This window comes from Podarcis bocagei (assembly GCF_964188305.1).
Source record: "Podarcis bocagei genome assembly, chromosome: 5".
Classification (NCBI taxonomy): domain Eukaryota; kingdom Metazoa; phylum Chordata; class Lepidosauria; order Squamata; family Lacertidae; genus Podarcis; species Podarcis bocagei.
In genome coordinates this window covers 79787229-79814973 of record NC_138129.1, presented here as the reverse complement: position 1 = coordinate 79814973, position 27745 = coordinate 79787229, and the positions used below count along the sequence as shown (strand labels likewise).

At 44.1% G+C, this 27745-nt stretch overlaps 2 protein-coding genes across 8 annotated transcripts in view; both read left to right on the top strand.

Moving 5' to 3' along the window:
• Positions 1-27745, top strand: part of CDC14A (cell division cycle 14A) — a 102208-nt gene that overhangs the window by 55641 nt on the left and 18822 nt on the right. For 4 of the 7 annotated variants that reach the window (XM_081194999.1, XM_081195001.1, XM_081194997.1 and 1 more), the window contains 2 exons: positions 1620-1751; positions 2372-2696. In XM_081194999.1, coding sequence (XP_081051125.1) covers positions 1620-1751; positions 2372-2696 — 457 coding nt within the window. Of the gene's footprint in view, positions 1-1619; positions 1752-2371; positions 2697-7556; positions 9782-27745 lie in introns of those variants that run through there. The other 3 variants (XM_081194998.1, XM_081195003.1, XM_081195002.1) reach the window with 3 other exon arrangements.
• On the top strand, positions 16082-23735 carry GPR88 (G protein-coupled receptor 88). The gene is made up of 2 exons (XM_081195053.1): positions 16082-16823; positions 17324-23735. The coding sequence occupies exon 2, from the start codon at positions 18337-18339 to the stop codon at positions 19459-19461; it is 1125 nt and encodes a 374-aa protein (XP_081051179.1). The 5' UTR covers positions 16082-16823; positions 17324-18336; the 3' UTR covers positions 19462-23735.

Sequence of the window (27745 nt, the reverse complement as noted above, 5' to 3'; positions counted from 1 at the left end):
GCTTCAGGTTACAGACTCCGCTAACCCAGAAATATTACCTCGGGTTAAGAACTTTGCTTCAGGATGAGAACAGAAATCATGCAGCGGCAACACAGTGGCAGCAGGAGGCCCCATTAGCTAAAGTGGTGCTTCTGGTTAAGAACAGTTTCAGGTTAATGTGATGAATTTATATGTTTAATGTTGAATTGTAAAGAAAGAAAGATGTTAAGTGATGAAGTTAATTTTATAAGAATATTGGTTTTGGAAAACCGTTAAAATGATATACAATGAAATCCAATCAGGGGGATACGAGGAAGCCACTTAACAATGTTATTAAGTTTGGCTTAAATACGGTTGAGATTTATGTTTGTTTGTTTGTTTATTTGTCAAAAAAGCCTTTTGGGAAAATCAATAAAAGGGGGGGGGGGCAGTTTCAGGTTAAGAACAGACCTCCAGAACGAATTAAGTTCTTAACCCGTGGTACCACTGTATCCCTGATCCCTGGCCATGCTGGCTGGGGCTGGGAGTTGGGAATGCAGCAACATCTGGAATGCCAGAGGTTTCCCACCCCAGCTCTGAAGCCTGCTCCATACATTGTAATATATTCACTTGGGTGGCTCTTCATGAGTCAGATTATCTCTGTGAGCAGTTGCCCTTACAGTTGGATAACGAAAAAACCCAACATCCTGAAAATTAGGGGTGGGGTTGAATTTCCATGGATGCATGCTACGTGAATTCTGTGTGTGCCCCTTCATCCAAAAAAGTTTATTTTTGTTTTATATCTTTGAAGAAATATTTTATAACCCCCCCCTTTTTTTTCAATTCAACAAAAGCACCGGGGGACATTACAATTTTGCATAAAAAATTGAAACAATAAAATAAACAGTGTTAAAAAAAATGTGAAAGCACAGCGGAAACTCAGGTGAATCACAGCAAGCGCCGCACAACTGAAACCTGATTGCTAGGCAGCATCAAATGCCCACCAGAAAAGCACCTCTTTTTTCTGGCTCTGAAAAGAGCAAGAGCAAGCCAGACTTCTCTAGGAAGATAGTAGGTAAGAACCAGCAATCTGCCTAGGTTAACGTCTTGGCAGCTTCATTCTGTGAAACTCCTCTGTAGTTTCCAAGCCATCTTAAAGGCAGCCTCATGGAGAGCTCATTACCACTCTTATTGTTTTGATGTCATGGCTTGCCGGTCACACAAAGCTGGTGAAATTCATTTCTGGTCACTGTTGCCACCCGGACATCCAAAAATGTGCAGCATCTAAGAGTGCATCCAGACTGGGGACCTGAGTCTTCAGGGCACAGCACTTTGCATGAATTGGTCCATATAACAGGCTTCAGTGTTTCCATCTCACCAGGCTAGTTTGTTTGTTTGCTGACCATCGCTAACCTCAGACGACTAGAGTGGTGTTTGCACTGCCTCCCTGGGATTTGATGGAACTCTGGGAGAGGATAATCTGCATCTTATCAATATACTGGGGTCACTATATCCCAAATCCCCAAATGACTTCTCCAGTGGTTTCAATCCTACCGATAGGTAGCCTAAGTATTAAGCTTGCGTTTCTCAAAATGTTAGTTTAAGCGAGATGCTTCTGTCTAAATGATTAAAACATACTTTTGTTGTTCTTCTTCTTTCAGACTGAACACGGCATCTATCTCTCAGGGATCTGTATCTCCTTTGAAGTCCTCCAAAGTGGCCGCTGCTACATCACCTGCAGCGAAGAGAATAAGCAGAAGTTCTCATTCCTCCTCAAGCCCAAATTTTAAAAGGTATGCCTTACTCTAGTCTATCTATTCCTTTGTGGGTGGGGAGATATAAAGAAAGGGCAATATCAAGTTTATTTTGGAGAGGGGTGGATCTCAGTTTCATAGATTTGCATCTTGGTCTTTGTGATTGGACTCCTGCTTGTAGTAAATTAGTTTGATAGTCTGAACAAGTCGCCTTTAGTACTAATGCAACTGTGGCTGTGATACTGAGAGGGCCCTGTATTAAAATATCCACATACAGGGGTTTCTGCAGAGTCGTCATCCCCCCCCCCCCCCCGCCGCCCAGAAGCACTTTTCAGCTGTTTATAGAACCAAGAAATAGATAAATGGCAAATGAGTCAGCTAGGAGCCTGGAAATTCCAAATACCCATGGTCATCTCTTACGCATGGCTTTGGGGGTGGTCTTCACTTACAATTCCAGGCCTTTTTGATGGTTGCTTCATCGTTTGCCTTACGGGAGAGAATGAAGCTGTGTATCGCCATCACTTAATTTTATGGCAATGGTTCTTTTGTTGTTTCCTCCCCCTTAGTACCTTTTATAAATGTGCCTTGCATTAACCATCACGTTATGTACATTTTTTTTGTGTGTGTGTGTTTTTACCCCGCATGTGTTTTCCGTTCAGCATTTCCATAAACTCCAGGCTAGCCAGTTCTCTAGGGAACCTGTATGCCGCTTCAGATGATGCCGAGAGCAAATTGACATCATCGTCCTCTAGGACAGGTTATTCTGTAAACCAAATCTGCAGTCACTTGAATGGCAGCGCGCACCTGCCTGCCAGAAATTACCATGAGCAGAACAACAACATGTACAACAGGAGCGGCAGTAGCGCTACCAACCTCAACAGCTATGCCAATTCTCCCAGCGTCCTGACAGACGAGTACAGCACCTACAGATCCTTTACGGGGCTCGCTGCTTCTCCAGCAAGATACCTGAGTCGCTCAATTCCTGTAAGTTCACAGCCAAAGCAGCCCTTCCAGGAACCCGACAGAATCTCCCTTAAGCCTGAGCTCTCTCTCTCAAAAGGGTTTCTAACCATTCTAGATCTCCGTTTCTGGTCTTTTTTTCCTACCTAGGACATGCAGATCTTTTCACCTTTCCTCTAAGCCAAACTGATAAGCTGCTCTTTACTTCTGCTTCTTCAATGTTTGCTCTAAAAAGCAGATTCTTTTAACTCTCTAACATCTTCCATGAGCGTATCATTCTTGCATTAATCTATCCATTTCAAATCATTCATAATAAAACGCTGAAAACCTGAACCTCACCTGACAGTGTGAGGTCTTCCTGAGTCAATAGATGTATTTAAAGGTAGCATAAAGAATGTTAAATAGGGCATAGCATTCTCACCATTATAAAGGAATCAGCCCAATTTGTAAAACAATGTAATGGACTAAAACAATGGAAGTCTTTTACTTGCCCTAAAAACAAGCTTCCCTGTTTTTATATCTTCTGAAACTTTTCATCTTTATGGTGCCTTTTTCCTATGTGTGAATGAAATGTGCAGATAACTTAAGTACATACTATTAATGTATAGTATTTGACATACTTTCATTATATTTTTGAAAGTTTCAGACAGAAAAGCCAATATATGTTTCTTTTACATTCCATAATGTACCTCAAATTGTACATGCTGCAATTTTTATTTTTATTTTTAAAACCCTTTCTTTAACCCTTGACTTCTTTGAATACTGTTTAATGGTCCAGCACAGCAGTGCCTAGGATCAGGCTGCAGAATTATTGCAACTATTAGTGAATACCGCAGTATCTGAAGCCAAAACCATCACCCCTGCAGCTACTTTGGCATGCGTTATCTGCAATAAAGGTCATTTGAGGTTAGTGTGGAAACCTGCTTCCCAGAACTGAGAATTGGGTTTCTTCATATTAATTTGTTCCTGAAAATTTGTGATGGTGCTCTTGAGAGCATCCAGCGTCTTGCTTCACTTAGGGATAAAAAACCTGTAATTTTTTTCTCTTTGGAAATAATATTGTAATCCCATAAGTTTATTGCAAGAAGGGTCTGTGGCAGTTGCCTTTTTTATATATATATAAAAAAGTGCATTTGTTTTTAATTGCGTTTCTTGTGTCAAAACATTGTATAAAACACCATAAAATGTCAGCAGTTTTAAGGTGTTATAAAAGGAAGGCACCATGGCTGAAGCAGACCATTTCTCGGTGCTTTTTTCCTGGCATATACTACCTTAAGTTGCAGGTGTTCTAAATTACATTTTGGAATATTATTCTGTAGCAGAGGCTTGCGCTAAATCTCCTGAATGTTTGAGTTTGGTAGAAAGGTGGAAGGGAATATATATATATATATATATATATATATATATATATATATATATATATATATATTGCATCCATTTGTGCAAAGGATGAGAGCTGATATATGCAGTGTCAGTGATCCTTAACAAACAAGAATGGATCGGACAACTAGTTTGTCACAGTTTGCTTACAGTATGATTCCTATGAATAATGGTGCACAAGGAGATCTGGTAGGGTCTCTATAGCTGCCATGTTACTGAAAAACAACACAGTTGTGGCTACTCAAAATCATGGTAGCCCTGTTAGGTACATTCATCCTCCACTCTCTGTCTGCCACTAAGTGCAGATTGAGACAAAAGAAAGTTAAGAATTGGATGGGGAGGGGAAAGAGATAGGTTTGAATTGGGCTGCAGGCCATACTGAATGCATTTAATATTGAATTGGGCTGTAGGCCATACATACTGCATTTGATATTTAATGACAGTTCTTGGCTTTTATTTATCTTGCTTAGAAACATCTCTTGTTTAATGCAAATTGATTATATAGCCAGGAATGTATCTTAATAGCCCTTTCCTCTGGTTGCACAGCGGGCTATAACAGGTAGATTACATTTCATATTGGGGGATCTGCATACATAAGATTAGATTAGTTCTGACTGTACATAGCGGCCTGCTTGATAGCATGATAGCAGAATGGCACACACTTTAGGATAATATAGCATTAGAGAAGCAGTTTAGGGCCTGCACCTGTTGGCAAGAAAGTCAAAAACAAATGTACTGTGTCAAAACGTTGATCTTAATCATAAGTGCCTTGCTATACTTCTAATCAACGTCACTTAGACTTGGAAATAGCAAAGTAATTTGAGGGGAAAGTGTAGATGCAACAAATGCACTGCCAAAAATTGAGTCATCCTGGGATCTGTATCCTTTTTTGCTCCCTTCATCTGAGTAAAAGCTGGCTTAGCTCTTCCTTATGAAAGTCTCTGAAAAATCTCAAAAGCATATACAGTGGAACCTTGGATTACGTCGCGGATCCGTTCCGGAGGCCCCGCCACAACCCGAAAACAACGCAACCCAAAGTGTCACGTCTGCGCATGTGCACGATTTAGCGCTTCTGCACATGTGCAAACGGCGCGAACCTGGAAGTAACCCATTCCGGCACTGGTCTCAAGCCAAGGGTGACATAAGCCGGAGGCAATGTAACCCGAGGCTCCACTGTAGAAAGTTTTATTATTATTATTATTGCTACAAAGAAGATAAGGAAGGCAAGATGGGCATTTTGAGTTCCAAAATAGAAAAATCTCCCCCAATACGGAGACCATAAAGCAAAACTTTGACATTTTAATTTTTCATCGCTTGTGCCATATTCAGAAATTTAGACATTGGGTGTATTGCTATGTTCGTTTTTTCTTCTGTCAAATGGGCAGAGACTGGCTCCAGCGCTGTGAATATGCAGCACAAGTCAAGGCTGGTTCAAACATTCAGTGTCTGCACATTTTCTTCACGTGGTTATTTACATGGGTACAGCACGCAGCCTGCCAGCAGCCATTTCCGGGAACACAGATCTGGCTTTCCACCAGTGGCTTTGATTACTACTGAATGATGGGGAGCATGTCTCTATATAGGTACATACACACAGGCATAACCAAATGGAGAGAAGAATCTGGGCTTGTTCTGAAGTTCTGATAACGTGGAGCTTATTCTACTGTGTAAGGGTTTTTGTTTTTACCTTAATCCAGAAATGTTATTCAAACAAGTAAACACAATGATGGGAGAAGCAGTAGAGCAGCAGGATGCCAGTATTGATAGCTGACAGTTCTAATGGTTGACACTTTATTACACTGACCTTTGGACCATTATAAACCTGCGGAGGCTTGCGTACAGCTTTCTCCCTGCTTAGATGTCTTAGTAAAGTTACTCCTGCAATTGAACGAGGTCTTTTCGGTGTTATCTGTCTTAGCTGGCATGTGGCTGGAAGGGTTTCTTCTAACATATTTACCTGGAGGTAAGTCCCATTGACTTCACTGGAGCTTACTGCCAGGTAAGTGAGCTTAGGTTTGGGACGAACGATGAGCAGTGTCGTGGATAATACTTGTGCCAGTTGCAAGAATGAGCAGGGTTTCAAAAGTCGGCCTTTGAAATCCACTTTCTCTTCTCAGAGTTCACAGGACTTTGTTAATACAAATACCGGCATGCAATATACACTAACTACGGAATGCAATTTTATGGCTTGCTCTTAACTCTGCTAACTTTCTCCCCCATCCATCTTTGCTGCTTGTAGTACTATTGGTTCTCATTTGTACTTCCTACTGCTCCTTCCCCATCTCAAAAATGTATAGCTAAAATGTTTCATTGTGCTTTGAAGTGTGCTGCTATTTTAACACAAGTTAGCCATGCTACACTCACTTCCTGAACAAAGTTAAAACCTGAAGGGCGTTCTTTCATTGTTGAAGCTAAAGTGAATGCAATTAAACTACAAATTACTGCAATTTCATCTTGCCACTTTCTTTACGGAGATGAATTTTAGAGGTGATTATGACTGCGCCTTTTGTTTTAAAGCACTTAATGCAAAAGGCAGCAAGAATTCTTAATTGGTAGCAACCATGAAAACGTGGAATACCGTGGAACAAAGTGGGTCTCTGAAGATACGTCAGCTGCCAAAAAGAAAGAAAGAAAAGAAAAACAACACATTTCTATTCCTCATAATTTAACATTCATCTTTAATTACCATAACACAAAAGAAGTTTGCTATAGTAATTCTGTTGGTTTTTGTGGGACACACTATACATTACAGGAAAAAGAGTCCTTATTTATAAAGATCCTATTAGCTGAAGTGCTTTTCCAGCCCAATCTTACTGTTAATTTTTGCTGTCTTTGCATGGCTGCAGCTGATACAAAACCACATCAAAATTTGCGTCCTCAAGGAAGAATGTCCCTTGTGTGTCTGCATGAGTCTCTCTACTGGGGTTGCCTCCTTCCTGATATAAAGGAGGAAAGGCCAGATCAGAGACTCTTGCAGAGAAACACCAGGAGGTAGATTCCTCTGAGGGCAGATAATCCTTCCTCTTTCACACTCCAAATCAGTGTTTCCCAAACTTGGATACTGAACTACAATTCCCATCATCCCTGACCACTGGTCCCGCTAACTAGGGATGATCTGATTTGTAGTCCAAAAACAGGTGGAGACCTAAGTTTCCCGAACATGGCTCTAAATGTAAACTTGCCTGGTTGTAAAGGCCCGAGTGCGCCTCCCATTTTAAATGGGGGTGTGCTGCAGCTAGCAGACATTTGGGAAACCTGATTTTACCACTTCCCTTTTACTCCTCCAGATGTCCATTTGTACTGGATTTCTCATAGTGTGAGTGTATTAACTTTGCTTCCTGGCCATGCCCTGGATCTCTCTTGTCAGTGTTTTTTGTTTTGTTTTTAGAACAAAAATAATGATAATGACAAGCTTGTTTGATATGGAAAAGTTGATTGTTAATTGAACCTCACTGTGTCTCTTAACTGAATCTTAACACTAGTTTTTGTTTCTCGCCTGCACAGTCCCTTCAGTCTGAATATGTTCAGTACTAAAGCCTTGTTGCTTCGGTGAAAGCTGGACAATTCTTAAAATTCGGTTCTCTTCAAGAAGAGCAATGTTGTGGGGAAAACAACCCGCCCAAGGGGACGAGGCCTCTTCACAGACGATTAGAGCTAAAGACACCAAAATCTCTGAATTACCTAGAGACTTCAGTTAGTGACTACTACGAATGCACTGAAGTTAAAACTTACGACTAGTACAATTTTGTGTATAGATGCAAGATTTTAAAATGGAGACTATTTCTAATGGATTTTAGCAATATATTTGTAATTATGGTTCTCGATGACAGTGTTATTATAATGTGTGTATATAAGTATATATATATAAATATATATAAATATATATTGAGTAAAATATTTTGTGTGTATATAAATATCTATAAATTGTGTAAACATAGGCTATATTTTGATTTAAGCTTCACTTTTTTAATCCCTCCAAAACTGTGTGTATTTTCAAATGTCTTGTTTTACATTTCAAACATTAGCCAGCACCCAGAGGAAGCAATGGGTGAAAACCACTTCTGTGTACACCTGGAGGGGAATGGGTTTGCTGATAAGTGGCAGCCCCCCCGTTCCACCTCAGCCTTGTGGGTTGCTGCATCTCAGAGGGCCCTTCAACTTCTGCAGCATGCAACAAGGTGTCAGAAGAGGGGAACTAAAAAATCTATGTGCCTATTTGGAAGCCTCCTGTTCATATCTCTTGAACCTGGCCGTTGAGAACAGAGCTGCTTGCTGATTTTATTTTTATGCACTGTGGCTACAGTATTACAAATAATTTTTAATAGTGGGAAGAAAGTTAAGATCAGCCTCATTGCTTTGGCTTTGAAAATGCTAATGTTTGAAATGGACATTTTTTCAAAGGGATGTAGAATGCCTATGAAGCAGGCCTGTTCTAGCATCCTTAATTAAGTGTCTTTTCCATGGAAAGGGAAAGTAATTTTTAAATAAATAATTAGTATGTTACCTTGTTAACATTTTCAGCCCAGTAATTTGTTCTGCAAAGATGTTCTGTTCTTTAGAGCCTTGCCTTTCTGCATTTTCCTTTTCTGTATAATTCAGTTCTAGAAACTGTACTGTATCAGAATGCAAAGCCAGGATGAAATATCCATCTATGTATAGTGAGCAAAGTGTTTGTGCATAGCACGGAAGACACGTACTGTCTGAATTTGTAATAGTTGCAAAGATTTTGTCGCTGCATATTTAGACATGGAGGCAGGAGTTGCACGTTTCCACTATGGATTTTAGATGCACTGTTAAAACTATGCCCCTCTTTGTGTTTTACTCCTTCCATGTTCAGCCATGCTGTCGTACTTACTATACCGGTAAATGCTGTTGCTTTTCGCTAATGTCTCTTTCCCAGTTCAATTTAATCACGAAACTATTTCAAACAATGCTATTGTAGATCTTCACCATAACCCTTCAAAATTAGTTCTGAAATAACTGCAGTATTGTCAGTGTCGCTCAGAGTGCAATAATTGTGAATGTGAAATGGTAACGGTCATTTCACTTACAATTCATATTATGTGAAGAAGAAACCACTGCACTCCTTGGTCATGTTCAAGCAATCACATCTCAGCTTAGTTGACCAAGATAAGAACAAAACTTTTGCATTCATATGCAGCCCCATTGCTCATCTCTTCACAGTGCAAACAATCAAACCCACAAACCTCTAACCATAATTTCCTATTTCAGCCAAACCAGAAAATTTATGAGCAATAGTTTCAGAAGAAATTGGAATATTAAATCAAGGTTTGAAGTTGATTTAATTTCCCAGCTTGTTGCAAAGCTGGTAACTGCAGTTTTCCAGTTCTCTTATTTTAACCAAGATACAGTTGTCTAAACCAGGCCACCGCCCCAGGAATGTATTTTTTGGTCCTATCAAGGAGAGATAATTACTGATTTGCTTTTTTTAAAAAAAAAATCATTATTTTGAAGGGAAATAGTCCTAATTATGATGGATAAATTCTTCTTGACTGAAGCTGGTTTAATCACTGAATTCAATATTTTTTTATCATATGTACATAAAATGTACTGTATATGAGTAAGCGATAGGCAGATTCTAAGGTAATTCTACCTCTCTAAAGTTTGACATGTATTTTGTTACTAGCTTAGTTACTAGAAAGATGTACTATTTTTGCAATGTAGAAATAATAAACACTAATAGATAATAAAAGTAAAAATTATGCACAGCTTAATTTCTTTGTTTTAATCAGGTGCTGGTGCACCCAATACTTCAGTTTTGTGAAATGTATTTTGAGGATCCCCTAGAATCTAAAACCACCTTCCCTCAGATTCAAGCCTTCCTTCACAGTAGCTGTTAATGTGGATTCTTTCTCTCTTGCAGCTACTCACCCATCTTGCTGCTCTTTTCTTGAATGCTAGCCTTTCTTGTTCTGGTGGCAACCTTGTCTTAGGGACCCCTCGCAGTCTTCCTTTTCCTGGTCTTGCAATTGAGGCCAGCCTTATTTCTTCCCAACCATGGCCAACATCTCTCCTAAGGCATTCACATTTGTTTTAAACCATCCTCTCAATCTTGCTGTGCTAAAAAAAATGTCAGCATCACGTGCAAAGGTGTCCCCTTGCTCTGTTAGCTGGAAGGTGTTTGGCAGACCTTCCAGGAGGCAAACCATGAGCAAGTAGAGAGTGTTTCTTCATAGAGAATAGGAAAACCCTGTACAGTGGCCCCTCGGGTTACAGACGCTTCAGGTTACAGACTCCGCTAACCCAGAAATAGTACCTTGGATAGTACCTGTTCAGGATGAGAACAGAAATCGTCCTCCGGCAGCGCGGTGGCAGCAGGAGGCCCCATTAGCTAAAGTGGTGCTTCAGGTTAAGAACAGTTTCAGGTTAGGAACAGACCTCCAGAACGAATTAAGTTCTTAACCCGAGGTACCACTGTATAAGCAAGGCCTGGGGAGTAGCTATCTGGCCTGAAATTAATAAAGAAATGTTAGAAGTTCACACACATTTCCACTTCCACTTTTTACTGCTGAAGCGGAGCAGACATCAATCAGAACAAAAGCAACGTTTTGTAATGTATATGCACGTTTATATGGAATTCCCAAACAATGCCCTTATCATTTCAGTCTGCTCATAGCAGCCCGGTTCGCATGACAGTATATGGCAAGCCATATTATGGCTTACCTTACCCTGATGATGTGGGTACCCAGAGAGCACCTTGAAGCCTCTTTGCTGCTTCTGCTCAGTCCTTTTTGCTTTCTCAACACACTGAGCTGTGTGGGTGTGGGTGCAGATATTCTCCTAAAAGCATCTGCTTTACATTTTCTTGTGAAAATTAAGCCCCGTTTTTTCCTCCCCTGTAAAACATTTTATACCACTGAAATGATTTCTCGCCTGACATTTTCCTGCAGTTTAGCGCTATTCACGCATCTAATAAAAGGATGCCACTTTTCCGGAAAGAGGTTGCTGTAACGTCGACCCTTCCATAGATGTTTTACTGCAAGTTGTTTCATGAACAGCACATGCCAAGGCCTTCCTTCTCGGATTACCTTTTCGGAACAAATTCATCCAGTCTTGAGGAAGGAGGCCAGAAGACTCTCAGACCTTGTCCAAGCTTTCCCAGGAGGAAAGTAGCGTGAGGGCTAGGGGCAGTTTCAAATGCTGCAGAGAGCTGCCCCAAAAGGCCTCGGGGGTGGGGGAGAGCTGCATGTTGGACCATCTTGATTTAGGTGTTTCAAACTCTGGGTTTAGCTGTTTTCCCCTATGTGGTCAGCTGACAGCATAGGTGCCATAAATGGCACACAGAGAGATCACAAATTCCTTGTGGCATATGCAGCAAGAAGTGGAGAAACTACAGCTTGTGGTCTCCGGCGCTGGGTTGCTCCCTTGTTTGGTGTGATTTCCGCTTGAATCTGCTAAGGTATGTGAGGCTGTACATACAACTGCAGTATGTGCTGGAGTGACATGACAGTGTTTTTACGCTGTACAATGGTACTTCAGGTTACATACGCTTCAGGTTACAGACTCCGCTAACCCAGAAATAGTGCTTCAGGTTAAGAACTTTGCTTCAGGATGAGAACAGAAATCGTGCTCCGGCGATGCAGCAGCAGCAGGAGGCCCCCATTAGTTAAAGTGATGCTTCAGGTTAAGAACAGTTTCAGGTTAAGTACGGACCTCCGGAACGAATTAAGTACTTAACCTGAGGTACCACTGTATACCGCACTGTGATCCTCAGAGGAAAGACAGTACCATATTTTCCGACCGTATAAGACGCACCGTATAAGACGCACCACACAAGACGCACTGTATTTTTCAGCCATACAAGACGCATATAAGACCGTATAAGAGGCACCCGATCGTAAGACACACCTAGTTTTAGAGAACAAGAAAAAAAAGTTCTCTCTCTGCTCAGCGCCTCTCCAGCAAAGCGGGAAGAGAAACAGATAGGGCTCTGTTTCTCCTCCTGCTTCGCTGAAGGGGCGCTGCGCAGAGAGGGAAAGCGGCGCAGCGGCTCTCCATCGAAGCGAAGACAGGAGAGCTCTCCTGGCTTCAGCGAAAGCAATGCAAAGCCTCTGGAGCACAGCGGGAGCGCTCCCGCTGAGCTCAGGAGGCTTCGGGCAGCTATCCCTGAAGCCAGGAGAGCAAGAGGGATCAATGCGCACCAATCCCTCTTGCTCTCCTGGCTTCCGGGATAGCCGCCCGAAGCCTGCATTCGCTCCCTAAGACGCACACACATTTCCCCTTACTTTTTAGGAGGGGAAAAGCACATCTTACAGAGCGAAAGATACGGTATATAAATTTAATACTATAATCATGCCATTTCCACCACCCCCTCCCAAAAAGCAAACCTGATTGCACACTGTCTAAAAGACCTTACTGAGTCAGACCACTGATGCATATATCTCAGTATTGTCCACACTGACTGACAGCTGCTCATCTGTGCATCTGGAAGCAAATATGCACCATTGGGCTTCCTGGTGCACGGCCGAAGCATGCACCCTTGATTTTTTTAAAAAAATGTTTTTTTTATTATATACCATAAATTGTAAAAATGCAAGGAGGTGTGGCAGATATTCACACACTACATATCGTCTTTGACATGTTTCCTCTTTGACATGTTTCAGCTGTTTTTACAGCAAAGAAACCTCTCCACTTTTATAGCATTTAGCTCGACAGACAACACTCCTATTATTTGCAGCTGATATCCAAGTCTAGCTTTGATTGTGTATGGACAAATGATAGTGGCCATCAGTCACAGCCAGTGGTATATAGTCTGAAGCCTTAATTGTTACTATTTGCACACCAAAACTCTGGCTCCTCCAGATATTTGTTGGACTCCGACTCCCATCAGCCCCTGCCAGCATGGCTTAAAGGTCAGGATGATGGGAGTTGTAGTCCAACGACAGGTGGAAGGCCGCAACTTCCCCATCCCTGTCCTGAAACAGGTGAGGTAATACAGAGCAAGCCCTTCTTTAAGCATGTGCCGAGTGTTTTTTTCCTCTCCTCCAATGCCCCCACCCCCACCCCCAGATACAGGATTGTTTGTAGGGAATCTACAGCAGATGGGGATGGATCACATTTTTAAAAAAAGATTCTAACAAAAGCAACCTGCTTTCTGGTAGAGAGAAGGCTGTGAGATAAACCTACCTTGCTGTTGTACTAGAGGTTTTCAACTTTGCAATTTTGGATTTTGTTTGCTTGTTTAACACACAGGAGCATGCAGGCATCTGAAGGCAGCCCTGTGTAGGGAAGTTTTTAATGTTTAATTATGTTTTTGTATATGCTAGACGCAGTGGCGTAGCGTGGGGGGTGCAGGGGGGGCCGGCCGCACCGGGCGCAACATCTGGGGGTTAGGGTTAGGGGGCACAAATCCACGGGTTAGGGGGCGCAAATCCACGGGTTAGGGGGCGCAAATTACTTGCCTTGCCCCGGGTGCTGACAACCCACGCTACACCACTGGCTAGACGCCACCCATAGTGGCTGGAGCAACCCAGTCAGATGCACGGGGTACAAATAACAAAATGATGATGATGATGAAAAAGAGTATGTACCCACCTGCTATCTGAACTGGGATGGCCTGCTTAGCTGCCTTTAGATTTTATCGCTTCAGTTTACTGCATGTGATCTTCATATAGGCTGCATTGATATAATATATTTAAAGCACATTCCCCCGCCCCCCCCAAAAAAATACTGGGAACTGCCGTTTGTTAAGTGTGCTGGGAATCGTAGCCCTTGGGAGGGGGGTTGAACTACAGTTCCCAGAGTGATTTGGGTGGGTGCTTTAAATGTGTTTTAAATGTATGGTGTGTACAGACAAAGCTTTGCATATGCTGCAAGACGTCAAATATAGAGTTCTCAAGTGATGTGCATTGCTGGGGAAACCCAGAGTACTGGGGAAACCTAGCTAGGTGGGCGGGGTATAAAAATATTATTATTAGTATTATTATTATTATTATTATTATTATTATTATTATTATTATTATTATTATTATTATTATTATTATTATTGCATGTGTGAGCCGGTCCTCAAAAATATACAGAAGTGTTCACAAAATCTGTCCATAGATAGATAAAGAGAAGATGAATGAATGAAAATGCCTTGGTTTTAGAATGCTGCTTCTTGGGATATTTCATTCTTATCCACTATTTTGTTAATTTATTTAATAATTTTACTTTCAAAATGCTGTCCTTCCATTGATGCAAGTTTGTATTAGCTGTACGGTTTTTTTAAGTTTAATAAATAATTCTGTTTATTTATGACAGTGGCATACAAGGGAATAGCAAAAGGAAAAAAAAGAGCAATAGAAAATCTCAGTAAAATATGCACAAAACAGAACAGCAGCATTTAAAAAGAAACAAATCAGAGTTGACAAAACCTTCCCAGTGGGTTCACGTTCTGTCTGGTCAAATGGATACATATTCTTTGCCTAGGAGCAAAAGAGCAGCAGGTGGCTATAGATTCTTGGAAGGGCCTTACAAAATGGGAGCATCACAATGAAGAACCAGCATTATGATTTGTGCCTCCCCCCACCCCAAAAAAAAAAGAAAGAAAGAAAGAAAGAAAGAAAGAAAGAAAGAAAGAAAGAAAGAAAGAAAGAGAAGAGAGGATTTGGTTTTAATCCAGTTGTAAATCAGTGTTGGTAACTCTGAATTAGAGACAGAGCAATTTCAGCCCTCTCTGTTCCCGATTCTTCTCAAATCTTAAATCCAGTTCTCCACATTTCTGCAGCAATTTGCAATCCTCGTGAAAACTCTTCCGCATGTTGTTGTCAATTTATCCCAATAAGCACATTTTTGTATGCAGCTTTGACTTACAGAGTCCAGATTTTTGCAAGCAGTTCCTCCTAAAAGAACACATTTTTGAATGTTATTTTCTCCAATATATTCATATTTATGCGTATTTTTTTACCTTACAAATATGCATTTTTGTAAACCGTACTTGGCTGGAGAACTGCATCATTTATTATTATTTTTGGATAAATGCGGATGGCTGTGCTTCAGTTTTCGTATTACAGGTGTCCCCCCCCCCAATTTATGTGGGGGGTTACATTCCAGGAGCTCATACGCATAAGTGAACTTGCATAAAGTGGGGAGTACCCTCTGAAAAACCTCTTAAAAGCCTCTAAACACCTGTTTCTTCCTGCTGTCCAGCTCTCTCTCCACACAACTCCCTCTCCAACTAGAGTCGAAGCTCTGGGGCCGGCTGGACCCTGGACGATGCACGGAAAAGCATCTGTGCAGCTACTGTTGCGCTACTCCGAGTGTTTGCTGCTAGACGGGGAGCCGAACAGCCTAAACAAAGCCCCACTGTGCCTCAGGTCTCTTTGGGGCTTCCTCCACCCTCACTGACATCTTCTCCAGGCTCTGAGGAGATCTCCAGAGCTCTCCTTCCACTTCCTGGTTTGTTGTTGTTTAGTTGTTTAGTCGTGTCCAACTCTTCGTGACCCCATGGACCAGAGCACGCCAGGCACTTCTGTCCTCCACTGCCTCCCGCAGTTTGGTCAAACTCATGTTGGTAGCTTCGAGAACATTGTCCAACCATCTCGTCCTCTGTCGTCCCCTTCTCCTTGTGCCCTCAATCTTTCCCATCATCAGGGACTTTTCCAGGGAGTCTTCTCTTCTCATGAGGTGGCCAAAGTATTGGAGTCTTAGCTTCAGGATCTGTCCTTCCAGTGAGCACTCAGGGCTGATTTCCTTAAGAAGGGATAGGTTTGATCTTCTTGCAGTCCATGGGACTCTCAAGAGTCTCCTCCAGCACCATAATTCAAAAGCATCAATTCTTCGGCGATCAGCCTTCTTTATGGTCCAGCTCTCACTTCCAAACATCACTACTGGGAAAACCGTAGCTTTAACTATATGGAGCTTTGTTGGCAAGGTGATGTCTCTGCTTTTTAAGATGCTGTCTAGGTTTGCCATTGCTTTTCTCCCAAGAAGCAGGCGTCTTTTAATTTTGTGACTGCTGTTCCCATCTGCAGTGATCATGGAGCCCAAGAAGGTAAAATCTCTCTCTGCCTCCATTTCTTCCCCTTCTATTTGCCAGGAGGAGATGGGACCAGTGGCCATGATCTTCCTTTTTTTGATGTACCGTTCTATTTATTTATTTAATTATTTCCTGGCAAAGCATGCATGCACGGCTGCGCACGAGTCGGTGGGGGGTGCCTGCATTTCAGAAACTGCGGATTGGGTCGATTTGGCTTTGAAATGTGACCTGAGTCGCCTTTTTGTCCTCCGTACAGTCTCTGAATAGGTATGTATCTCCCCAGGTGCATTGAAACACACATCCAGAAAGTATAAGGTGTCTGGAATTCGCATCAGCTACACGCCTAGTAGACAACTTCTTGGGCGTAGCAGCATTTATGTTGGGGGGGGGCACCCGCTTGTCCTCATCCTCTGTCTGGCTCCGTCTAGCAGATTCGGAACGAAACATCTCCACAACAATTGTTTTAAATGACTTTCTGTTGACCTCAAGCTCTCGGTGAAAAATCTGTCAAAATCTTCAGTGGTTTCAAAACTAGGGAATTAAATAAAAATAATAACATCGTTGACTGAGGCCTGAGGGCTTTCCGCAGTATAAATAGCCTGTGGGGAATTTCCAGTCGTTTCTAGACAGGCCTCGTAGGGGCGCACTCTCAGGAAAGAAAGCCAAGAACTATGAGAAGCTTCTAGAAGCTGAGCTACCTGCAATGCGATTGGTCGGTTTGCGGAAGCCACACCTATCGCTCTGTCGCTTGCGTCTCTCGAACGCGCCACAACATCATCCAAGTGACCTCCGTGAGCACTTTCAAATATTCTGATCATTCCTACTTTTGGTTAAGTGTTTTATTTATTTACTTACTTGATTTAGGGGGAGCAGTTCCCACCCCCCTGACCAAGCCCATGGGAAACTTCCACCTTGTTGGATTGGGGCATTTTGGTGCACCCACCTTGGGCATTTTCAGGCAGGGAGATCACTTCGTGCGTGTTAATTGACAGCTTTCAATATAAAGACAGCACCTGCCCCCTCCCTCTCTTAGGAAAAGCCATGTACTGCATCCCTCCTATTTTGTACCTTTCTCAACTCCGTTGCCACAATGCTTTGCGTTCACAAGGACAGGTTTCCGGAGGTGGGGGAACCCTATGGCAAAAATACACTAGAGAATCGGCACGGTAATATGATGAAGACTCTGTTGCCAAGGAGCAGAATGTTTTAAGCAAGAGCGTGGTTTTTTCCTCCCCATATTGCAACTAAAGATTTGATCTAAAATTAGAATTTTTTTATTTTTTTTAAAAAGGGGAAAAGGAGGAAATAAACCAACCACATCCTCACGGAGGGGCGTCGGAGGAAATGGAAGTAAATGTGAGCAAAGGAATTTCTTCTCCATCCTGGAAATCAGTGCTACGGGAGAGGTCCAGGAAGAGACCAGAGGGGTGTGATTTGAGAACTCCAGTGGGTGGCGATGGAGGCAGGGGGAGAGAGATCTGTCTCTGTAATTGCAGGCTTTTCAGTGCAAGCTGGGTTCTTTCTTTTTCTTTCCCCCCTCCTCTCCCCTCCCCTCCCTCTCCCTCTCTCCTGCTCTCGCAAGCCTGAAACCTGCTGAATAATTCATAAAGATGAGAAGCGCCGAATTTCCCCAGGCTGATAATACAGTGTGCATGCTGTAAAGCGAGAGAAGATGTTCCAGGTCTTCGGATGAGCTGCTGCCACTCTTGAGGCCATTGCCCAGAGGGTGCTGGGACTCCTGGTATTTCCACAGCTGAGATTTCTGTTTTTTTCTGCCTTGCTTCCTTCCTTGCTCGCCTGCCTGTCTTTGGGCACTCGTTGCTGCCTGCACTCGACCAGGAGAATCTAACTTTGCTGCAGTCATGGAGATTTGGATGCAAGCTCTGGATTTCGCCCTCCTTCTGCTTGCCTGGCTTGCAAACACCAGCCTTGGATCCATCGGCAAGCTTGTTCTTTCGTGATCTGGCATACTTGCAGCCTCCTCTGTGTAGAAATACGGTGAAGAAGACTCACGTATCCCTTCTTTCACCTCTGCCAACAACTGACTCTGGAGACCTGGCACGATCGGAGAAGTTGGTGTTTTCCCATGGGATCCAGTCTTGCTCTCTGCCTGTTTTGGAGATCGCCGTCTACATTCTGGGACGTCATGTATGTTTGGTACTTTTCTGATGATCTGCTTTGGCTCCTGCTGTGTTCTGCCTGGTCTAGGAGATTTTCCTGGATTTCTTCCTGGCTCAGCTTAGCCTTCTCCAGAACTGAGCAGTGCTAAGGTTGGTCTGGAGCGCCTCACTGGTGCGCCGCACAATGCCCAATATCTCCTTCTCCTCTTCTTCTTCCTCCTCCTCCTCCTCCTCCTGGAGCTCTAGATCCTTGCAACAGCTGCTTTGCGAAGAAGACTCCCTGGGGACGAGGATCTCTTTGTCTCTCTTCTACTTGCTGCTAGCCATCTACGGGACCATATCCAACATCATGGTCGTCTACCTGGTCTTCACCTTCAGGAAGCTACGCACCACCAGCAACGCTTTCATTGTCAACGGTTGCGTCGCGGACCTGAGTGTCTGTGGCCTTTGGATGCCGCAAGAAGCGGTGCAGGGACTGCTCCCTTCTGGGTCCCCGACAGTGCGGTCAGAAGGGTACCGGTTGCTCCGTGCTGGGCTGGTGGGCCTTGGGCTCATCGTCTCACTGCTCTCCCACCTGCTGGTGGCCCTCAACCGCTATGTCCTCATCACCAAGCCGCCCATCACGTACCAGGCTGTTTACCAGAGGAAGCACACGGCCTGGATGATCAGCTTGTCCTGGGGGCTGGCCCTCCTCCTCGCCTCCGTCCCCCCAGGACTGCAGATGTGGCAACCCAGCCGGCAGGAGTCTCAAAATGGCACCAGTACCAAGAGCTCGAACTACGTGGGCCTTCTGGTAGCCCTGGCTGTCCTCATCCAGACAGTCCTCCTGCTCCACTGCTACATGGGGATTGTCAGGAGGGTGAGGGGCAGCGTCAAGCGCGTCAGCGTCCTCAACTTCCACCTGCTCCAGCAGCTCCCCTTCCCAGCAGCCCCGGCGGCTCCCCGCCGGGCCCGGCGCCTGAGCAGCATCTCTGTCTTGCTCCTCTGCCTCGCCTTCCTCCTGGCCACGCAGCCTTTGGTGTGGGTCAGCTTGCTGGGCTTTTTCTTCTGGCCCATGCCCCGGGGGCTGCAGATCGCCAGCTGGCTGCTCTTCTGCTCTCTCTCGGCCTTCAACCCGCTGCTCTATACGTGGAAGAACGAGGAGTTCCGCCGCTGTGCCCGCTTAGTGCTACCCGGAGGGGAAAACCCGGCGGTGGCGGTAGCTGCCGCAGCGGCCACTACCGCCCTCCCCACAGTGTCTCTTCCCTCTCAGGAGCCATCGCAGCTGGGGACCAAAGTGGAAAGTCTAGGCAGCTTAGTGCTTCACTGACACCCCCCCCCCTAAATTCGCACGCTCTTAGGTGAAAAGGTGTTGGGAGACATTAGCCTTGGACTCAGGCAGGGGTCAGCAAAGCTTTTGTGGTTCACGGTCCCGCAGAAGCCGCAGTGGGCTGGAGTGTGTGTGCGTGTGTGCATGCACGCTCAAATTCTATTTCCGGCACTACTTCCTGCATGGAGGAGGCGTGCAAAGCTTCCTATTGGCTGCAGGAACTTTCTGCAGCCAATGGGAAGCCGGCCGGCATTGTGGAAGGCGGTCCCCGCTCTGCTCTGCACCGGTGTAGTGTGGCACACGGGAGCTGACAAAGCGGGCAGCGCGGGTCCCCGAGGGGGCTGCGGGGGGTCCATGGGCCGATTAAACGACCCCCATGGGCCGCTTGTGACCCATGGGCCTTAGGTTGCTGACCCCTGGACTCAGGTATCGCATGTGGGCCATTGTCAGCAGGTGGACATGTTGTCCTTTACGGAGGTTGCTTCCAGATAACCTGCTTAGCCATCATTTACGTTGATTCGTTTGCGCAAAGTCCACAGGGAGGTTAGATGATGCTAGCTATTTATTGTCTGTTCTGATTGGTTTGCGGTGAGGTCAGGTGACCTCATGCTGGGCAAGTGTCACGGCAAACTTTCTGGTGCCACTTTCCTCATGGCAAAAAAAAGTTCCCTTTGGGAGAGCAAGTGGTTTAGTTGCTCAATATCCATTTTTAATGGTACAACCTGAATTTGCCTGGACGGGACGAAATCCCATCTGAAAATAGCAACAGTCTGGAAGCGCCCTTATTAGATCCCCCCCCCCCAGAAATGGGAAGTCTGGATTAAACAGGGTATGGCCGGGGGCGGGGAGGAGGATACAACTGAGGCTGCATGCACGAAGAAGGGCAATCCCATAATAAGCAGCCATCTGGAAGCACCCACCAAATGACTCACTGAACTGCACAGTACTCCACTTCCTACGGAGAGGCTTTTAAAAAATAAAATAATGCACAGACACTTGTCAGCTTTAAAATGTATATATTTGTATCAAATCTCTTTCGCACTTTGTGGAGTTTTTCAGAAAAAACTCAGTGCAGTCAAGCGGATGAAAAGGTCTGATTATATACCTCAATTTTTGGCCTCTCCATGTCTTCACTGTTTCGCCTGAACGTTTTGCATTCCTTCTTGGCTTTTACAAACTGCCAACGGAGGAGACTGGCTTGTAAAGGAGAGATTGCCTTAGCCAATGGATAAGGAGCACACGGTGGCCACAGATAAGACGCAAAGGATGTATCTGAAAGATTTCGGAAAACGGGGAAAGGCTTTCCGTCTGAGCCATTGGAAACCTATCACCAGAGGCAGACAAGGCTTCACTCCTTAGAGAATCTTGGGCATTAAGACTCCTGGAAACTGTGGTTTCTTAAGGATGCTGGGCTATGTAGTTCTGTGAGAGGCAAACAACAGTTCCCATGATTATTTGGGGATGTTTTTTAAATGTACGCTGGTGCTGTCTTTCTGCTTGGTTTACGAACAGTGGACTTTTTTTTTTTGCACACCCAAGGCAGAAGCAATCTACCCCTCAGTTCGTAATTATCCAAAGCAAGTGAGCTAGGGCAAATATCTCCCTTTTTGTAGGGTTGAGAACTCCCCATGATGAGAAACGACGGCAGAGAGCACAGAGGGGGGAGTTAAGGCAACTGCTGTGAGGTCCTAAATTCTCCAACCAAACAGCTCACTGGGCAAGCTGTGGGCAAGTAGCCATTTTGGGTTGTATCTGACTCTACTTAGGATAGACCCAACTGGAATGAATGAACTGAAGTGAGTCATGCCCATTAATTTCAATGGGTCGACTGTGGATGGCTAGTGTTGAATGAACCCCTACAAGCTTAGCCTACCTCATGAAAGGGGTTGTGTGTGTGTGACAGGTGCCCTTAGGGCATGAGGAAAAGGCAACAGTGAACATAGAGGTTCTGTTCATAGGTTAGGAGAGGAGAATCTCTCCTATGACCCCATCAGTGGAAGTAAAGGTTCCCAGTCTCATGGGCAGTGGCTCAACCCTAGGAATTGGGTGGGTGGGGTGTTCAGTCTAATTTGCATTTAAAGGTGAAGCTTCCCTCGTTCGCACTTCCCAGTACAATAAGTGGACCAAAGCACTTCTCTGAATTCTCCAGTGGTGTTTTCCAGGCAAATAATGTGTACTAAAATGCATATATGATGGAGAAATGTACGTAAAGATACATATATTGATGACAATGGCATATCTCCTTCCTAAATCATTACATTAGAGAGAAACGGCTTGCCGGAAAAGGTATATATAGTAAATAAAATCGCATACAAACTTGTGTTAGGAGAAATTCCCCTAAGAACGTGGGCGAATTTTCATGATGACTTAAAAAAAAAAAATCACAAACTAATATGTTTTCATATTTAGCTTTGTAAAAATCATACAAAATCCAATGAAAATAATATTTTTAAAAGACTGAAAAAAAATGTGGAGAACTGAGCTCAAGATTGAAAAAATGAGAAACAGAAAAATCAGAATGGACTCTTTCCTCCTCCCTGATGTCCCTGAATTCAGTCATTTACTTCCAGCCATTTTATGGAACGGCAGCCATTTTTTAATGGGCAGGAAAACTAAAGCACTGCCATATCCTGAAGCTGTTGACCCTAAACATTGCCAGACTTCAGCACTCACTATTCCTGACCATGCTGGCGAAGGCTGATGGGAGTTGGGCGTCCGAACCATTGAGAAACCACCATGTTGGGGAAGGCCGCTGTAATGTTACAGTCATGTTTGCATGCACTGTCCCAGGCTTGCACAAATATATGCTGTAGTAATGATGAAACCCCTACTGCTAGCTGGCTTTCTTGTGGAGATCTTGGAAGGAATGGAGCTGTGTGGCCAATACACTCTTGGTCCCTGGATCACAGGAGAGAGAGAACAGAGTGGCTTCTGACTGAGTCTATGAACGTTGACCAAACTTGGTCTACATTACATTGGTTGTGGTAGCTACCATGTTCTCCAGATGTTCCTGGACTCCAGCTCCTGCCAGCCCCAAGCCAGCATGGCCAGAGGCCAAAGATAATGAGAGTTGTAGTCCAACAACATCTGGAGAGCACAGCATTGCCTACTCTTAATAAAGGTAAAAAGGTAAAGGACCCCTGGACGGTTAAGTCCAGTCAAAGGCGACTCTGGGGTTGTGGCGCTCATCTCGCTTTCAGGCCAAGGGAGCCGGTGTTTGTCCACAGACAGCTTTCAAGGTCATGTGGCCAGCATGACTGAACCGCTTCTGGCGCAACAGAACACCATGACAGAAACCAGAGTGCACGGAAACACAGTTTACCTTCCCACCATAGCAGTACCTATTTATCTACTTGCACTAGTATGCTTTCGAACTGCTAGGTTGGCAGGAGCTGGGACAGAGCAACGAGAGCTCACCCCGTCGCAGGGATTTGAACCGCCGACCTTCTGATCAGCAAGCTCAAGAGGCTCAGTGGTTTAGACCACAGCGCCACCCGCATCCCTTTACCTACTGCTAATAGAATACATTGATGCAGGTTTATACAGAACATTTTCCCCGGCACTGAGCCAAGATGGGATGGCCATCTGGCCCCTTCCATCCTATGACTCAGTGAACAATCTCCTTGAATAACGCGGGAGAACTATTTATACAGGTACAGATTTACCAGCTCTACCTATGAACAAAAGCAGGTTTCATCTTTCCTAATATGGAATTTTCCAGCCCGCTTGAACGTTGCTCTCTCTCTCCCCAGAATGCAGAGGCTGATGACAGCTGACAGTTGGGTAGGCTGCTAAGTTAAGCCTCCAAGGGGGCACGATGTGAGCTAGTACTGAACACATGTCATTGTTTGTGCTGCTGCAGCAGATCTAAAAGGTAGAATTAATGCGCTGGGTACAAGGCTGTGCTCCCATGCTTTCCGTGGGAAGGATTTGGGAGGGTCCAGCTTTGTGATTAGGCAAAGCCATTATAGGATATACTGCAGCCGTCGAGATGCTTTTTAATATATTGTTTTTGTATTTATTTTTTATTTGTTTTTAGGGCACAATATATCACCATAACAATTAGAATTCCATATATATTTACCTAATATTGATATTAGGGAAGCAGGTGGCACTGTGGGTTAAACCACAGAGCCTAGGACTTGCCGATCAGAAGGTCAGTGGTTCGAATCCCCATGACGGCGTGAGCTCCCGTTGCTCGGTCCCTGCTCCTGCCAACCTAGCAGTTTGAAAGCACGTCAAAGTGCAAGTAGATAAATAGGTACCGCTCCGGCAGGAAGGTAAACGCCGTTTCCATGCGCTGCTCTGGTTCGCCAGAAGTGGCTTAGTCATGCTGGCCACATGACCTGGAAGCTGTACGCCGGCTTCCTCGGCCAATAAAGCAAGATGAGCGCTGCAACCCCAGAGTCGGTCATGACTGGACCTAATAGTCAGGGGTCCCTTTACCCCTTTACCTTTAATATTGATATTATCAAAATAGATGTATTATTATTTCTAATGCACTTATATAACTATCATTTCCCCCCTCCCCCCTCAACCTACTGTATTTTATATAAATGAGTTCCAAACTTCATTATACTTGGTCATGAAAAGTCTCCATCTATAAGCAATCCGCCTTGAGTCCATTGAATAAATGGAGCTGTACATTTATTGTCCCATCACAGCAGTATCAGTCTTTTGGCCATAGTGAGGGCACAGAGATATGTTGCCCCGTTGTCAAATTCCCTATAGCTCAAAAGAATATTATCCTTTTAAAATGTTTGCCTTTTTTCTCACAGAGGCAGAGATTCTTCAAGGCTTGGGAGAACCCTGTCTTGTATTGTGTTGCAATATTGCAGCGATAACACTTAATTTTGCAATTAATACGTTTCATTCTACTGCATTGCCGTTCCAACCTAATTGCCAACTTAATCTCAGAGCAATTTCAAAAACTATGGCACTCAAATAAAGTATTTGGAGACTCGGGATCTCTGGGTGCTTTTTAAGGGTGCATGGAGGGTAGGACAGGCAAATATTCAGATATATTCTGCTTGATTCACACTTTCTAGGCACAGGGGTAAGTGGTTCTCCCGTTATCCTGCTCCTTTCCCAGGGAAAAACCCACTCTTTAGTGATAAATTGGAACAAATGGCAATCCATAGGAAACCCGAATTGCCGTTTGCTCCGATTGAGCACTTAAGAGCAGTTTTCCCCCGAGGTAAGCAGCGGCGCAAGAGGAACTGTAGATAGGCACAAAGAGTGAGCAGGGGGAAAGGGGTGTTCAGAGGCTTTTCAGAGGGTGCTCCCCACTTTACGCAATTTCATTTATGAGGTGGGCAATATAACCCCATGTAAGTGAGGCAACACCTATATTCAAAGGTGTTGATATCCATGATTGCCTTTGAATAGCCTGTTACTTTGACATATACCAGAAAGAGGTGCTTCCAAGCTCCTCCAGGTGATTTTCTTGAGCATCCATCCAGATTTTCTTGCATAAAGCTTGCACAGAGGTTAGATAGTGTGCAGTCTATATAGAGCAATCATTCTGATTTGTTTCGGGGTGGTATTTACATGACCATGGCTACTCATCTTGATTTGCTTGCATGGAAGTTTTGCACTTTCCCATTATAGTTGTACCTTGGATCCCGAACGCCTTGCAAGTCGAACATTTTGACTCCTGAAGGCCACAAACCCAGAAGTGAGTGTTCCGGTTTGCGATCGTTCTTTGGAACCCGAACGCCTGATGTTGGTTCCGTGGCTTCCGATTGGCTGCAGGAGTTTCCTGCAGCCAATCAGAAGCTGTGCCTTGGTTTTGGAAGTCAAACGGACTTCCGGAACAGATTCTGTTCCACTTCCGAGGTATGACTGTAATTGGTTGGTTAGCCCACATTTTTTTAGTCTATATTTCCCTGTCACTTTCCTAACTGCAAAAGAAATGTCTTGCTTCTTTGTAAGTTGATTTGTTGTGCCAGAGCATTTCAACTGCGCAAACCTAAATTTCCAGTGTGCAACTGAATCCTTTCTGCAAAACATTGACAGTCTGGAGGCAACTCCAGATGCAGAAATAGTGGGGAGCACTGCATCCTTCACCTTGCTTTGGGAAGTGATAGATAGAGATAGAGATAGAGATAGAGATAGAGATAGAGATAGAGATAGAGATAGAGATAGAGATAGAGATAGAGATAGAGATAGAGATAGAGATCCTTTTAAAATTCTTTCTATAAACTGCCATCCTTTTTCTTGGAGGCTGATTTTAAAGAATGTGCACTTTAAAAGAAACAAACAAATGGAAACCTGAGCAAAATCTCACCCGTTTTCAATGTCAAGCTGTAGCCGTACTTCCAAGTTGGCAGTAAACAACCAAGCATCTGCTCAGAACTCGATATTTAGTGGAGTCGTGACAGCTCTCGTCCTCTATTAACTAGTTATACATCATGCATTTCCAGTTTTATCTAATATCCACAGACATTCCAGGAGCTATTGAAACTGATGTGTGTTGAATTTTGGGGTGGCCCTAGCCGTGACAGGAACCAGAGTGGGAAGCCATTTTTTCTGATACTGAGGCTCAGTTGTCCCGTGTTCATGGTAGCTTTAAGTGATAACTTGTCTGCATGAACCCAATGGCCTGGTTCCCAGGTCACTATAAGCTCCAGTTTGTCTTAAACCATGGTTTAATTGTGAACATACTGCTCCCCTGCCGACGCGGGCGGCACTGTAGTCTAAACCACTGAGCTTCTTGGACTTGCCGATCAAAAGGTTGGCGGTTTGAATACCCGCGATGGGGTGAGCTCCCACTTCTATCCCAGCTCCTGCCAGCCTATCTGTTCGAAAGCACGCCAATGCAAGTAGATAAATAGGTACTGCTGCGGCGGAAAGGTAAACGGTGTTTCCATGCACTCTGGTTTCTGTCACGGTGCTTCATTGCGCCAGAAGTGGTTTAGTCATGCTGGCCACATGACCCAGAAAGCTGTCTGCGGATAACCACCAGCTCCTTCGGCCTGAAAGCAAGATGAGTGCTGAACAGTTTTTCTCCCTGTCTCAGATGTGTGATGGGCATATGACTCAAATAAGCCAAATTGTGACTTCTCAGCTCATCTGAACCTAGACGGAGACATGTTTGTTTGTTTCGAACAAGCCACAAGTGGCAAGCCAGAAAAGTTTATGTCTGTATCATAGGCAATCACTTGTTTGAAACAAACGAACTATGGTTTGGGTTCAGATGACATGGCAAGCCATGGTATAGCTTGTCTGAGTTATGCAGGGACCCACATAGCAGGGAGAGGCACATTCATAACCATGGTTCAACACAATTTGCTGCTTATCATGACATGCAACCAAGACCATAATGTCCACTCAACCGCAATGCTTTTCCATTTACCCAGTTATGCAGTGTTGATATGCCACGTGTTGTATATGGTGATATGAACACATGACAGATGGGGAGAAATTCTATTCAGTTTGCCTTTGAAGATCTACTTAATTTGCACTTTCAGAACAATATTTTATTTATTAATCTATTTTATCAGATTTATATACTGCCCTTCATCATAAGATTTCAGGGCGCCTCACAGAATATGTGAACCAACATAGCCATTCTTTGAAATTTGCACTTCTCCAGATTTTGCAGTTCTCCGAACAAGTAATGTGTACAAAATGGCCGCTTAACGCCCTTCGCCAAACCTGATATTCAAACTAGCCAATCAGTGGCGGCCTGGGGGGACATGGTTTTGGGGAGTGGACCTGAGGGAAGCAGGCTTCCCTCAGGTCCACCCGCCAGCCATTTACAAAAATGCATATACTGGGTAACGTGTACCATCACATGCATTATATTGGGGGAAATTGCTTTGTGAGTTTTTGAACTCAAATGCTGTTAAATTGCATTTTAAAAAATCAGACTGGTGTGAAAATGTGGTGAACTGAATTTCAGGCTGGAAAAATTAGAAACGGGGAGAAATTGAAATGAACAGATTCACCCAATCTTAGAATAGGCACCATTTCTGCAGCACAACATCATTTCTGACGTGGCAGATTAAGCACGGGGTCGTTTATCATCTCCTCCCCTCATTTTTGCTTCAGTACAGCGAGCTGTTCAAGCATCCTGCACGATCAAAAGTGCGTATGTCAAAAATTGTTACAGTCCTCTTGCCCAAAGTTGCCCACTGACCTCGGAAATGCAGCATTGACTCTGGTTTTCCCATTTTCTCCACGTAGCTAAATTTTGTAGCCTGAGGCTTGCTAGGAACTTTTATGACATGAAAGGAAGGACGCATGGCGTGTGGGCTTCTGACTCATTCGAATGGGTAGC

Bases quoted from the DNA above. Each gene is read 5' to 3' on its own strand.
- GPR88 (XM_081195053.1), top strand. From the start codon at position 18,337: ATGCCCAATATCTCCTTCTCCTCTTCTTCTTCCTCCTCCTCCTCCTCC.